General features: G+C 38.1%; 1 protein-coding gene across 1 annotated transcript in view; it reads right to left on the reverse strand.

Annotated features, from left to right (window-relative positions):
• Positions 1 to 15,874, reverse strand: part of LOC126253037 (protein RRP5 homolog) — a 172,494-nt gene that overhangs the window by 66,775 nt on the left and 89,845 nt on the right. Inside the window, exon 13 of the mRNA XM_049954106.1 lies at positions 5,942 to 6,088. Coding sequence (XP_049810063.1) covers positions 5,942 to 6,088 — 147 coding nt within the window. The remainder of the gene's footprint in view (positions 1 to 5,941; positions 6,089 to 15,874) is intronic.

A 15,874-nucleotide genomic window follows, 5' to 3' on the forward strand; every position in this document is an offset into this window, starting at 1 on the left:
CATCCTGTGGACCAATGAGGCAGTTTTCCACATTGGAGTATTTGTAAACAGACATAACTGCCATTATTGGGCAGATAAAAACCGATCTGAATGTGTTGAAAAAGGACAGGGGTGTCAGAAGGTAACAGTATGGTGTGATATGTTACACAAAGCTGTTGATCTGTTCTTTCTAAGGAATACAATGAATGGCAAAAGATACCTGGAAATGTTGCAAGATCGTGTCTGGCCAGTAATTTCACAATGGAACAACTCACAGCTTCACTTCACGCAGGATGGAGCACCTGCACATTTTGCAAATGATGTCTGCGAATGGCTGCATGATCATTTCCCATGTCATTGGATTGGCAGACGTGGTACACATGAATGACCTACCCACAGCCCTGATTTAATGCCTTCCAATGTTTTTTCGCTGGTTGTGGGCTGAGGAGGATTTATACAAGATAAACTACAGAACTAAGATGAATTGAAAGTAGTAATATCTAATGTGTTAGCCAATGTTCCACTTAACATGTTACGAGCAGCAGTATCGTACATACCAGTTCATTTCAAAAAAATTTTAGAGAATGCTAGACTTTATGTGGGGGTGAAAAATGATGTTAAACAAAACCCCAAGAAGTGTTGTTTCTAACAAAAGTGCATTATTTATGATTAACCATTTTCATATTTAAATTAGACATGTCTTCTTTTATTCAGTTTTGCATTTAGTGGCATTGTAATATGCTGTAGTCATTTCCACCCTGCTATATGGTTGCGAAACCTGGATGTTATATTGCTGTGATCTGAGGAAACTAGAGCGCTTCAACCAACAGAAGCTAAGATATATCATGAACCTGAAATGGGATGACTTCATATACAACACGGCTGTTCTTGAAAGCAAAAATGTATAGCATGGAAGCTCTTATCATTGGGCATCAACTCAGATGGGTCGGACATGTCCAGCGGATGAAAAATGACAGACTTCCACGCCAAATGCTGTACAGCGAAGTGAGCACAGGTAAAAAAGGCCACTATGTGCCCCTCTCAAACGTTATAAGGATCAGTACAAGAAAAATCTGAAAAACTTGAACATGGATCCGAGTAACTGGTCCACAATAGCAGAAGATCGAAGTCGCTGGCACTCAGTTACCTCAAATTCTCTTCAAAACTTTGAGCAGGAACGTCGAAGAATGGAGAATGATAAACGCCGGAGACGTAAACTCCTCCAGGCTCAGCCACGTCCTCCACCTTCCATCAGCTGTAATGTCTGTGGCTGCCTGTTCCACGCTAGGATTGGATTGCTAAGCCATCAACAACACTTCCATGCCTGAACCGTGACAAAGGAAATCTCAGGAGAGAAATGAAAACTCGGATACGAGTATCAGCCACCGCCGACGACAATGTGCTTATTTCGTCTTTGATCATTTCGCATGCTATTGATGTTAATAGTTTGTACAAATTGAATAATACATAATGCTACATATAACAATAAAGAAAACAGTTAAATCCTTTAGATTTGCATACAAACATACAATGAGTATAAGCTAAAATTTTAGATCTTGCTTTGCATAATCAAAAAATTCTTCTACGGCATCAAAAGCTTTCTTTTTAAGCCAATTTTGTAGAAAATTTCTAGAAGTTCTTAATGAGGTAGCATGTGCTTCTGGCAGCAGTACATTGAACAGTTCTGCTCCATGATATGTACAACTATTGTGAGTCTTGCTTATTCTTGTAAAGGATTTCTCAATCTTTCCTTTGCAACATTTATTGTGACAATGAAATGATTGCCTTATATGTAGCTCTCTTCGTTTTCTTTTATGTAGACTAGACAACTAAACAAAATAATGATGGAACTGTCATGACACCCAGTTTCTTGAACAGCAGCCTACATGATACATGTTTTTGAGAATACTCACTATGCATCTGATAGCCTCTTTCTGCCATGTAAAAGCTCTTTTTACTCCAGTGGAGCTGTCCCAAAGCAGAATGCAGCATGTTATGTGACTATGAAAAAATGCATAATAGGAGTTGAGCATCATGCTTTCATTCACACATGCTCTAAGTTTATGTAACAGATAAATGACTCTTGATAATTTAGTGCTTGTAGAATCTGTGTGGAGCTTCCAAGTTAATTTGTAACCCAAGCGCGCACCAAGAAGTTTAACCAACCATCATTTTTGGTATCACGTAAACTAAAAAATCATATTTTTGGTTTTATTTTGATTTGCAGTTAATCCATTGTCTTTAAATCAGTTACTAGAAATTCTTAGGTTAGCTCTGCTTTGTTCCTGTAGGTCCTTATGCCATTTCCAGTTGCAATGGTACCATCAGTATACAGAACAGATTTACATGGTATGATACTATGTAGGTCATTAATATAGATTATAAACAATAAGTGTCCCAGTACATAGCCTTGAGGCACGCCTCTTGAAAGACCTAGGAATCCAGAGCTCATACCATTAAAGTGTACAACTTCTGTTTCCTATTATCAAGATATAATTCTATATCTCGAATGTCGCAGTACGTAAGTTTATCTATTAGGATCTGATGACTCACAGAGTCAAATATCTTGACTAGGTCAATCAGTAGGGCCTCAACAGATGATTTTGCTTCAAAGGCACGGAGTAATGTTCGACAGCTTGCAGTGTGGATGAATTTTGCCCTGAAGTGATACTGAGTGTTGGTTAGTGTTACACTGCATGTGAAATGGTTCTAAATTTCCTGGTACATGTAATATTCTACTATTTTCGAAAGTGTTGGTATATGAGAAATAATACAGTAGTTATCAACACATGATTTGTCTCCTCCTTTATGGAGAATAACTACTGTTATCTTTAAGCAGGCTGGAAAAGAAAAACTCATAAAAATCCAATTTATTAGTACACAGAGTTGTCAAAGAGTGGTCAAACTATAATGTCTGCTATCTTTTTATTGAGAAAATTAGACAGACCATAGAAATCTTCTGTGTTTGAATTGCTGAATTGTTGCTATAGTTACTAAGACATCAGTGACTGCAATTTGTGCCCGCTTGAATGATGATGATGCAAGTTTGTTGTGGGATATGAATAACTTTGTTTTTTATGTTTATTAATGCCTGGCTTATAGTAGTCATTTTGTTGTGTGTCCTTTGTTATCAGAAGTTGTTCATTTAATTGTGTGTGACATTGTCACAAGTGGCACTATTAGTATTACCCAGTTCCTGATCTGTACTGCACCTCTTATTTAGTTCTTGTTTTTGTTCTGTTCTTTGATATGTTAAAGGGATTGATGACTTTGTTCTTAATTTTTTGAGGTCAGGTGTGAACCAGCAATATAAACTTACATGATTACTTTTTCCTGGTTTCCCCTTGTGTCTTTTTAATATTTTAGGGCAGCATTTATTACACATATTAGAATTATTAAGCACATTAGAAATAAGATTTACAAAGCTGTTGTCAAAAGTTTCATCATCAACATTTGTAAACTAAGAGAGGACGTTTGAGCATTCTATCATACACAGCATCTGAAGGCATTGAGAATCTTAACAATTTTAATGTTCTTTGGTTGTTCAAATTGCTCTGTGGGATTTGTTGTCAGCAGTTTCAACCATATCCCTTCATGATTTGATAGATATATGGTATTAAGAAGCCCTATTTCATAAATATTTCTTTCTATATTTGTTATAACATTGTCCAGACACGATAGCTGTTTTGTTGGCTTGTTATTTGCACAAAATGTTATTGTGTGACCTGAGAACATTAAGCAAGTAAAAAGTGGTTTTTTGTTGTAACCCTAATGTCAGTGTCAATAACCCCAAAGATTAAAATTTTATGTTGACTGTATTTTTGCAAGTGGGAGATTGTTATATCTAGTATCTCTGTGAAGACATCAACACTGCTGACAGGAATGTGGCATAAAGACACTACAATTAATGTGAGACCTGGCAATAATATAGCAGCAGACTCAAACACACTTTCAATGCAGAAATTACTGACTTCAAGATTAGTGTATTTTACCAAAAGATCATTGCTGATGTATGTTGAAGTACCTTCATAGTTGTTCAACTTCTACAAAAACTTGATACTAAACAACAGCTTGAAGGCTCATACAAATATTGTCGAATCTCTCCTAGGATAACACTAAGAACATCTACCTTATTTTTTAAAGATCTGACGCTGACATGCAAAACTATCAGAGTGTTATTACAAGACAGCAAGAGGTCTGTCCCACCTGAATGTAATCCACTTTGTTAACCTGATGCTGACATGCAAAAATATCAGAGTGTTATTACAAGACAGCAAGAGGTCTGTCCCGCCTGAATGTGGGCTATGGACGTTTCATTCTTCTAAACACCATTCAAGCCTCCGATTAACATAACAAAACCACTGGAAGACAGCTCAACTATTTCTGGAAGTTTTGTAAGTTTATTAATTTCCATAAATGACATACCAAGCTTAATGAAAGCTGCTGCACGTGTATTAGATGGTTCGATCAAACGGAAAGAAATGCCACAACCATGGGTGTCACCAAGAATGATTACCTTCCTTTGTATGACTGTTTTTAGGATAGACTGAGATTGGGGATCTGAAGTAGTGCCCTGGTCTCTTTGCACATATTCATTATCAAGCTGTGTGGCAACATTATAGTGTGTGGCATCACTCAATACTTCAGCATAGCTTAAGGTCATCAAGTTCACAATTGGTTTCCTATCTGTCTGTTTTTCAAAATGAATTGAGCTATCACAAGGAAATTTTAGTGTGTTCAGTTCTCTTTTAATATCACAGCTGTTGTTCACTACATCTGCATTGCTTTCACACTTTTATTGGTTTTCCGCTTTCTTGCAGTTTCCTTTACTTATCTTAAAGGAGTTACTGTCCTGACCATTTTCTAACATTTTGAGAGCACTCTGTTCACTTGTCGAGTTTTCACAGTTCATTACAGTTAGTGCTTTGTAACGGTTGTCATCCATGAAATTTACATTGTTTTCACATTTCTTTAGGCTTTCCCCTTTCTGAGGACTGCTTTTGTACACAACTTTTGTCCACTTATCCACAGACATTGCATTTTCTCGATTGCATTTCATCGTAGTTTGCTTCAACATCAGCTCACAAATTTCGAATGTAAGTTTACTTGTATCCACTTTTAGTGTACTGATCGTAATTTGCAAACCAGGAACACGTTCATTTAGGTCTGATATTTCACCTCTATGTTTTACATACACTTTCCTTTTACCAGCAAAATTTACTCTTTTTTGAGGATCTACACTATATCATTTCATACTATCCACCATCTGTCACTTTCTTCAATCATATCCTGTTATGTTATTACAGAGGTGATTAAATTAAAGCTGTTATGATGCTCAGAGTTAATATAGTACTAACTGAAATTAACATCTTTAACTTTTGTGCTGACTGACAAGCCTTCACTGCCTTAAAAGACTTAAATTGGAAATTATTTGTTTTTATATTCAAGAAATTCTTTGGCACGCAATGAATTTTTGTTTCTTTATTATCATTTTATCTCCTATGATGTCTAGACAGAAATGATTAATGATAGAACATAACCCCAAGCCACAAATACTGAACAGGACAAGGAAAACAACAAATTAAATGTCAATATTACTCATACTGTCACAGAAGAAGTTGAGTAGCACAGTCACCGTGGTGTAGTGGTTATGATACTAGACTGTTGCGTGGAGGGTCGTGAGTTCAATATTCGGTTCGAGTACATTCTAGAAGTATCCACAAACGTCAAGAATCATTGTACTGGAATGTTCTGTAAGTGTATATATACACCGTATGTGTTCTGGGCGGAGGCATTTCGCTCTGCACTCTTATATGTCTAAGTGCTGAATAAACCTTCGTTAACTGAAGCTAGTGTTCATCATTCATCTAATTACACCTTCTTCTATGTGACAATATTGCAGCCATTACCACATAAATTTACCTATAGAATTCTTAAAATATGCAACAGAAAACTAACTTACTTGAATATTGCCATTCCAACAGTGAGACACCTTTGCAGATAGCACAAGTTTGTTTTTATTCGCAACAATTCTGAGAATTTTAACAGTTAATACGTGGTTCTGTTGAATACCCAATTCAGTGACACTCTTTCCAACATCACTGAGTTCCTGCAAAGAAGTTAAATGAAAGTTAACAACAAATACAAACAGTTGTAACGATGGAACAAAAATACCCTCAATGTCTGTAACTACATTCAATTTTACATTTTTATGAATAATGTCAGAAGTGTGCACAAAATCTATTCAGGTGCATATTAATTTGACATACTTTTTGTGACAGTTTCACTTAACATAAAATAAAAGTGTCTGCACACTATCTTTATTCACTGCTGAAAAAATTGTTTGATAACTACATAACAGTGTTCTCCAAAAGAAAGTTTTCCAAAATTAATATTAAATAATATTTTAAAAATATATAAAAAAGCATGACGTAATTCTGTCAGAGACAGCAAAGGGCCTGGAAGAGCAGCTGAACAGAATGGACAGGGTTTTAAAAGGAGGATATAAGATGAACATCAACAAAAGCAAAACGGGACATGGACAACTATCCTTCCCAAGGCAGAAATTATGATTTTATCCCTGCCAGCCATACAGGAATATGTATCAATTCTGTATTCATTTGTAAAAAGCCAGAATATGTAATGGATATTGGCTAGTAACAAAAGTACTAAATCACATTAAAATAAATTAGAGTTAAATAAAAAATTGCTCTTATTATCAGTACCAAGTGACACCATGACCACAATAATAAAGATAATGTCACAGAACATGTTGCGCTCACATTACGAATCTTGAAATAAAGCCATCAACAATACTCAATACAAGAACCTTTCTCTTGCAAACACCCCCACTCGATTTCTTGAGTTTGTTTTTGACATCACTGACAGAGAGCTCTTCTATCCAATATAAATTTGTCCATAGTTAAAGGTTTCGCATACAAATCTGTGAACTGTTTATCAGAACAAACTTCAACCTCATTATTTGCAATGCGTTCACATGTATAATGGTAGAAAATGTGTATGTGTATGGTACGTTTGAAATGTTCTATGTTTTTAATCAAGTGAATAGGAGTTTGATTGTCCACATAGATCACAGTTGGTTTTTCTAATTGAAAACAAAATTCATTAAGAAAACCTTGCAACCATACAACTTCTGTATCAGCATCTGCCACTGCAATGTATTCGCTCTCCACTGTTGATCCAGTTACACATTTCTGCCAGCATAAACACTATGTCACAGGTACAGCTGTTAACAAGCTCACTGAAGAGTTCTAAACTCAAAAGCAAAACCAGTGTCAAAGTATCATAGATCATCAACTAGTAGAGTTGGGTCTGTACCTTATGACTGGATCCTTGGTCCTCTACAGATTCCTCATAATCTTTTTGACAGAATGCCAATGATCAAGACCTGGATTAGGTAGAAACCTGCTCAACATGCTCACAATAAACATGATGTCTGACCACAAGACAGTTGCTGCAAACATTAAGCTACTGACTGCCTATCGATAGGGCTTGTTTTCCATCTCCTTTACCTCATGTTGGTTTTGCTGGAGATTGTCCACTATGCAACATGGTTCCAGCTTCAAAAGGAGTGGAGTTTGGTTTTGAATCTGTGTTCAACTTCCAAAATAGACGACTGATATATCTTTGCTGACCTGTGTAAATTTCTTTTGCAGAATGGTTGTGTTCAATTTCGAATCCACAGAAGTATTTTCCATTTGTCATTAAAAATATATCACTTTTTCAAACTAACAGCTCAATTCATGGAATCAATATTAGAAATAAGAATAATCTTCACAAGGATTTAAAGTCACTTAGTCTTGTACAAAAAGGTGTGCATTATTCAGGAACACACATTTTCAATAACTTGCCAGCAGCCATAAAAAGCTTAACAACCAATGAAATTCAGTTTAAGAGAAGCCTGAAGGATTTATTGGTGGCCAACTCCTCCTACTCCATTGATGAATTTCTCAATAAAACCAACTGATTTGTATATAAGTACAATATAACTTCTGCACAATTTCAGTGCAGTAATGTGTTCATTGAAAATTTGTGTGTGTGTGTGTGTGTGTGTGTGTGTGTGTGTGTGTGTGTAAGTACAATCTAACTTCTGCACCATTTCAGTGCAGTAATGTGTTCATTGTAAATAAGTATTATAGTAGTTGTATTACATGTTTATTACCTTATAAATAAATAAAAAACTTTTTTATTTTAAATTCAGTGCATTAGTATTTGTAAAATGACTCATATAGTGTTCATTAAAAAATGATGATCATTCCACTTGGGAACTGTGGAATGGTACATTAGCTTATTTGTTTTAGTCGTATATATTTGTCATGTATTGTTGTTCTTCTGACATGTTCCACATCCTAGAGGACCTCCTCACTACGGATCAGTTGGAATGAAAGTTAATCTAATCTAATCTAAAAAATTTCCCAAAGTATTTTCGAATGTTGCACCTATTGTTGTCAAAATGTTTTCCAATATTTTTGGAGACTTACAGATAAGCTTGTCGTCATCGGCATAGAGAATCAGGCATTTATTAAAGCATGGAAAACACATTTGTCTGGAATTAGATGCTCAAGGCCAAATATTTTGTGAAATTTTACAAATTTTTGATTATGATAGCATGTTGACTGAGTCAGTATAGACTCTTCCTCAATTTGTAAATGATATTTGGGTCTCCTAAAACAAACCTTTTTGATTGTTACATGTAAACTATTTCTTTGAAATCCCCATAGAGGAACACAGTCTTTAGATATCTTGTAAAACTCTCAGGCATATCGGACCACAGTAGAGAACTGTCTTCATAATCAGTGCCTTCTCACAGCAAATAGCTCTTTACACATAATCCAGCATTAAAGTGGTAAATTTTTCAATCAGAATTTTGCTTCACATGATAGGCCCACTTACATCAAACGGCACTGGATTGTTTGGTAATGATAGCAAGTCATAAGTTGCATTCTTCTTCAAAGATGTCATTTCCTCTTCCATTGCTTGTTCCCACTTTGATGAATCTTGCAATGCCACTGCCTCTTAAAAAAGTTGATGTTCACAGATAACGGCAGAAAACTCTGTATCTTGGTACTGAAAACGAGCAGGTGTTCACCGATCAGATTGATCCAGATTCAACCTTCCCTTTTCCTAACTTGTTTACTAGTATCATTCTCTTCAGATTCCTCTTGAACAATTTCTACAGCACGGTGTCTTGACATAAAGTGCAGCATATTTCTGTTCCTGTTTAAGCCATGGATTTCTTCTTCACTGAAAGAGACACTGCAGGAAATTGTAATTTTCTTCAACTCAAGATTGTAGATGTGATAATTGGTACTATACCCATCACAGCCCACCATGATCAGTTTCTTCAATTTACTATCCCATTTTGATCTTAACTGATTAGGAATATGTACAGATGCCGCTGATCGAAACTCCCTCACGTGTTTTAAAAGATGTTTTCCAAACCAGTTTTCATACAGTGTAACATTATTGTTTGCTTCACATGGCCATTGATTTAAGATATATGCAGCCCAATTCAATGGCTCTGCCCACAACTTGTTACACAAGTCTGTACTTAATAAAATTGTGTGTGCACAGTCAACTATGGACCTGTTTTCTTGATCAATCTGCCCATCTTGCTGTGGTGTATATGGACTTGTTTTCTCATGTATTATTCCATTTTAATAATCTTCAGATTGCTTATTTACAGATTCCATTCCTTTTTCAATTCTCATAACTTTGATTTTGTTTCCAGTTTGTCTTTCAATCAGTCCCTGACATTCCAAAGGCACAGGGAAAGTATCCTGTTCCCCTTTAGGAAAATACACAAATCTACTTGATGTGCAATCATCCTTGAAAACTATGTACAAATGTGCACCTCCAAGAGATGATTTTCTCAATCATCCACCCAAATCTGCATGAATAAATTCATCAGAACTTTTGATCATGATTCTAAATTTTAATTAAATAATTTTCTCCTCATCTTGCCAGACTGGCATAATTCAATATCCAGATCTTCATCTTCCTTCATTTTTCCACCAGGAATTAAGTTCATGTCAGCCATGTTCTTCAGACTTCTGAACTGATGTGTCCAAGTTTCTCATGCCAGATCATTGTGGAATTCAATGCAGCTGCATCTGCCTGTAGTACATTTGGACATTTAAACAATGTTTGATAACACTGATTAAACACTTGAAAACACTGATTAGCCATCTTAATTCCTGCTGTAACTAAACCTGAGTTGCAAACTTCCACTCTGTTCTCATTAAAAATACTTTCATTCTTCTTTTTATTATTGCTCCAACTGAAATAATTTTTTCTTTAGCTTTGGGATATATTGCGTGTTTTCCAAAGTGTGAGGTTACCATTTTCCCTCAAGTGTTTGTGGGGCAGGAAGGTGCGGAAAAAAGAAAAAAAAGAAAAAAAAAAAAGAAAAAGAGGAATGAGGAAGGATAGGCAGATGCACTGGCAGAGGGCTGAAATATAACAGGGTGGAAGGTGAGAATGGGGAGGAGATGATAGGACAGGGAGGGGGGGGGGGGGGGGGGAAATTGGTCCAGTTTAATTACAGGAGCAGAGAATGTGTTGTAAGGATAACTCCCATCTATGCAATTCAGAAAAGCTGGTGGTGGAGAGAAGGATCAAGATGGCTCGGGTACTGAAACAGCCATTGAAATCAAGTGTGTAGTGTTCAGCTGCATGTTGTGCCAGAGGTTGGTCTACTCTGCTCTTGACCATACAGTTGGCAGTGGCCAGTCATCCTGTTGGACAGCTGGTTGGTAGTCATACCAATATGAAAAGCTGTGCAATGATTGCAGAAGAGCTGGTAAATGACATGGCTGTTCTCATAGGTGGCCCATCAACTGATGGGGTAGGATAAACCTATGACAGCACTGGAATAAGAAATGCTGGGTGGGTGGATTGAGTAGGTTTTGCACATGAGTGTTCCACAGGGATATGATCCTTGTGGCAAGGGATTGGGAGTGGCATAGGGACGGACTAGGATGTTTTGGAGGTTGGATAGGTGATGGAACACCACTTCAGGAGGGGTGAAAAGTATCTTAGGTGGGATGCCCCTCATTTCAGGGCATGATGATAGGTAATCAAAACCCTGGCAAAGGATGTGGTTCAGTTGTTCCATTCCAGAGTGGTACTGGGTGATGAAAGGGACACTCCTTTTTGAGCTGGTTCCTGGGGGTTGAGAGAGGATTGGGTATGCGAGAGGAAATGGCACACGAGATTTGTTTGCGGACTAGGTCTGGGGGACATAGGGGATACAGTCTGTCTGTCTAGACCTTGCTGAAACCCTGAGCATACTGAGCAAGGGAGTATTTGTCACTGCATTCCCAGGTGACCAGGCTGCATGGGAGAGATTTTTTTGGTGTGAAAGGGATGACAGCTGTCAAAATGCAGGTACTGTTGCCAACTGGTGGGTATAAGGTGGACAGAGGTGCAGACAGAGCCATCAGAGAGGAGGAGGTCAATATCTAGAAAGGTGGCACATGGATTGAGGAGGACGATTGAGGAGGACCCCATGAAACAAATGGGAGAGAAGGTGTTGAGGCTGTGAAGGAACGAAGATATGGTGTCTTGGCCCTGAGTCCAGATCATGGTGTCATCAATTAAACTGAACCAGACTAGGGGCTTGGTGTTTAAGGAGGCTAGGAAGGTCTCCTCTAGAAGGCTCATAAAAAGGGTGGCTTAGGAGGGTGCCATGCAGGTGCCCATGGCTGTGCTGTGGATTTGTTTACATATCTTCCCTTCACAAGAGAAGTAGTTGTGAATTATGATAAAGCTAGTAAAGTGTATGAGGAATGATGTAGAGAGTTTGGAGCCTTTCCCTTGGGAAATTTGGGGTTCAATAGCAGTAAGACCATGGGCACAAGGAATGTTGGTGTATAGGGAGATGGTGTCAACAGTGACAATTAGGGATCCAGGAGATAAAGGGGTGGGGATGGTGGAGAGTCAGTGAAGTAAACTGTTGGTATCTTTGACGTGGGAGGCTAGATTATGGGCAACTGGTTGGAGGTGTTGGTCAATGAGGGCTGAAATTCTTTCAGTGGGAGCACAATAACCAGCCACAATGTGGAGTCCAGGGTTGTTGGGTTTGTGATTTTGAACAGCATGTAGAAGGTGGGTGCGCGGGCTGTCATAAAGGTGAAGGTGAAATGGATTCAGGGAAGATGGTCTGGGAAGGGCCTAAGGCTATAAGCAGGGATTGGAGTTTGTGTTGGACTTCTGGGATGGCATCTCTCTCGTAGAGTTTATAGGCGAAGAAGTCAGATAACTGGTGGAGGCCTTCTGCCAGGTAGTCACAGCAATTCATAACAACAGTGGTGTCTACAGATAAGGTGATTAGATCAGGATTTGTTTTGAGGTTGTGTATAGCTATTCTTACTTCTACTGAAAGGTTGATATTCTGAGGAGGGGAGCTGGGGAGGGATGATAGGTTCAGTTGGAGGTAAAGAATTCCTAGAAGGTAACCACCAGGTGGTTAGGGTGGGAGGGGGGGGGGCAGGATCATGGCTGGATGGGGATATGAACTGGAAGACACAGGGTTCAATGTTGAAATTAGGGTGGTTTTGGTTGGAGGGACTGATGGCAAAGAAGTGCTTCCATTGCAGGGATCATGAGATGGCAAGTATGTCTTTGACAAGTCCAACATGCTTAAACTGGGTCTAGGGCAAAAGATGACACCTTTGGATAGTACTGAAACTTCTGTGGAGCTGAGGGTTTTGGTCAAAATGTTAGTAACAGTGTTACGGGAATGTTTTGGCTCTGGATTTGTTGGAGGTTTGGTAGGGAGTTTTGCGGGATGTGTCAAGCTGAAAAGTTCAGCTAGGCAGGGTTTAGCTGCTATGAGGGGTGGACAAGGAGGAACACTGTGGGCTGTGGGTGGGGTGCGATAGGGTTGGATAGTGGCACCCTGAGCTGGCAGTAGGATGTCAGCAGGTTGGATAACTTATCAAGGTGGTGTCTGGTAAGCTCCTCCAGGTGCTGGAGAGCAAGGGATTCAATTTCAGATATGTGATGTATGGAGTAGGTACTGCCGCGTAGTAGTATCTTGCAGAGGGAGCAGAGGTGGTTATGGTATGCCTGTGCCTTGGAGATGTATTTTTGCAGTACCAGGGCTAGGGATTGGCAGAATATGAAGAGGTGTAGGTCACTGTGAAAGGAGGGATGGGATCCAGAGAAAGGAATCTTTACAGTTTGAGCATTTGGGGGGAGTCCATGGTTTAGGCAGCATCTGAGAAACAGGACTTGGGACAGGATTTTAGCCACGGAAAGGGATACTTTTCTGAACTGGTGCAGAAAGATAGAGCAAGGGTCCACTGTGGCAAGAACAGTGTAAAGGAAATTAGTATTTCAATAACGAGAATTTCAGTGTGTCAGGAAACTGGTCACACTTGAAAGACACATTCCACAGGCAGGTGATTGGGTACAGAACTAATACGTGATGCACTGATCTTCCTAGTCCTACTTGATATTTCATCAAACCAATGGAAATCTTTACTCCTTAGTGACTTAATAACTGATTCCAATTCATCTTTGCTAGTTTATTGTAGCTACATATGATATAATTGTCTCAGAACACAATCTTTTAGGAGCTTTGCATATTTACCTATCCCAATAAAATTTTGATGTAACCTGTCAACTACTGACAGGAAAGGGTCATTAAATATTTTGCATAACTCTGGTGGGTTACTAACAGCTTCATTCTCACATAAGAGAGGTGCAATATGTTGAGCATCCATATTCTGCCTCGATACCTCTTTGATCACTGACCATATGTTTAACTTTATTCTGAGAGCTTTCTATTCTCTTGGCGGATGCATTGTTTTAGTAGTCTGATGATTCAGCTTCAGCACTTTCCAGTACTGCCTGTAATGAAATTCTGTAACTGAGCTGTGACTATCCATACTAAAATACAGCTTCTGTTTCTCCTACATGATATTCCAATGCCACTGGTTATCCAAACTCGTTGCTTATTAGTACTGCATATCTGCTTACAGTTATTCAATGGAAAAGATTTATCAAATAAGTGATAAAGGTTTGGAGAAATCTATTATATTTGTGAATAAAGTTGTCTGTATTGATTTATTGGCAGATTTACCCTTTCAGATATGAATCTTCCTTGACTCCTTCCAGTATGGTATAACAAGCCGTTACTAATTTTCCTCACACGGTACCACCAACCAGAGTACAATCTATGAAGATAGTGTCTGTAATTGTGTTGCTGTTTCACTGAACTTTAGTCAGAAAGTACACAGTCTATACTAGGACTCAAATAAATCCAATAAAGTTCTTTCTCTGGAAACATGTCAGAAATTTTATACTGATATTACCCACACAAAACTAAGTAAATGTCTTTCTTAAAAACCAGCGCAGTACAGAGCCACGTCCAAAGAGGAAAATACTGTATCTGGACTTGAGGGTCAGGATGATTATAACTACTTTTCCGTCAAAAATTCAAACTATACTGCATAACCTTCAAATATTTGATCTTTACGATGTTCCGATATGTCCACTCTGTTACACAGAAAAATACACTTGTGTAAATGGCCAGTCCCACCTGTAAGGAATCTTTGCATAGAAATCAGGTAAGTTGTGCTCTATCATCAGTACTTCTACACTACATAAACAATGCTGTGAGATACAAATTATGTGAGATTCAAGTTCCATTACAAATTTATTTACTCTACCTTTAATTTCCCACATATTTTGATGAAATAAGCTTACAAGCCTTCAGATCTACAACTACAATTTACTGAACTAATGTCCAACATTTCTTCGACACACAAAAATGACAGTATAACCAGCATACACGTGAGTACGTAGGCTAATGTTAAACAGAGGGAACAACTTTCATTACCTGTTGGTAATACATGTCAAAACACGTTGGACTGCTTGCAACAGAAAGAGAAAGTTGTAGGGAAAATAAATACATAAATAAAAATTGTTACCAGGTATCACACAACACTGGAGTCAATACGAAAAATCTGTGTTTTAGAGGAGGTCCGACACCATAATGCAAAGGGTTAACACGTATTGTAATGTAATATTAACAAGACCAGATACAGATCAGATGAAGGGCATGTGAAACAAAGCTCTGTGCTTTTAGGGTCATAGAGCAAATAAACAGTGGGTTACAAACATCACAGACAATCTATTGTTACTAATTGTAGTAACTTCTACTGTGAAAATTTATGAAATACTGGTTATAATAAATCACTAAGAACACCCCATAAAATATAAAATACAATAACAGTAGCAGCAAGCTAACATTAGACCTTTGTGAGTCAAAGAACCAACTACAACGCAGACTAATAAACCGAAGCACTAGTGGAATGACTATATTTAACTACAAGTAGTGGCACAAATGCACTTCTCCACTTCTAACAAGGGAACCTCCCCATCGCACCCCCCTCAGATTTAGTTATAAGTTGGCACAGTGGATAGGCCTTGAAAAACTGAACACAGATCAATTGAGAAAACAGGAAGAAGTTGTGTGGAACTGTGAAAAAATAAGCAAAATAAACAAACTGAGTGGTTCATGGGAAGATAGGCAACATCAAAGACACTGGGAACGCAGAAGCGCCGTGGTCTCGTGGTAACGTGAGCAGCTGCAGAACGAAAGGTCCTTGGTTCAAATCTTCCATCGAGTGAAAAGTTTACTTTTTTATTTTCAGTTTATGTAACAAACTATTATGTTTTCATCACTTTTTTGGGAGTGATTATCACATCCACAAGAAAACCTAAATCGGGCAAGGTAGCCAAGTGTACAAGTTAGGTGGGTCGACAACATATTCCTGTCATGTGACGCACATGCAGTCACCAGTGTCGTATAGAATATATCAGATGTGTTTTCCTGTGGAGGAATCGGTTGACCTATGACCTT

Source organism: Schistocerca nitens, chromosome 4 (genome assembly GCF_023898315.1).
Source record: "Schistocerca nitens isolate TAMUIC-IGC-003100 chromosome 4, iqSchNite1.1, whole genome shotgun sequence".
NCBI lineage: Eukaryota > Metazoa > Arthropoda > Insecta > Orthoptera > Acrididae > Schistocerca > Schistocerca nitens.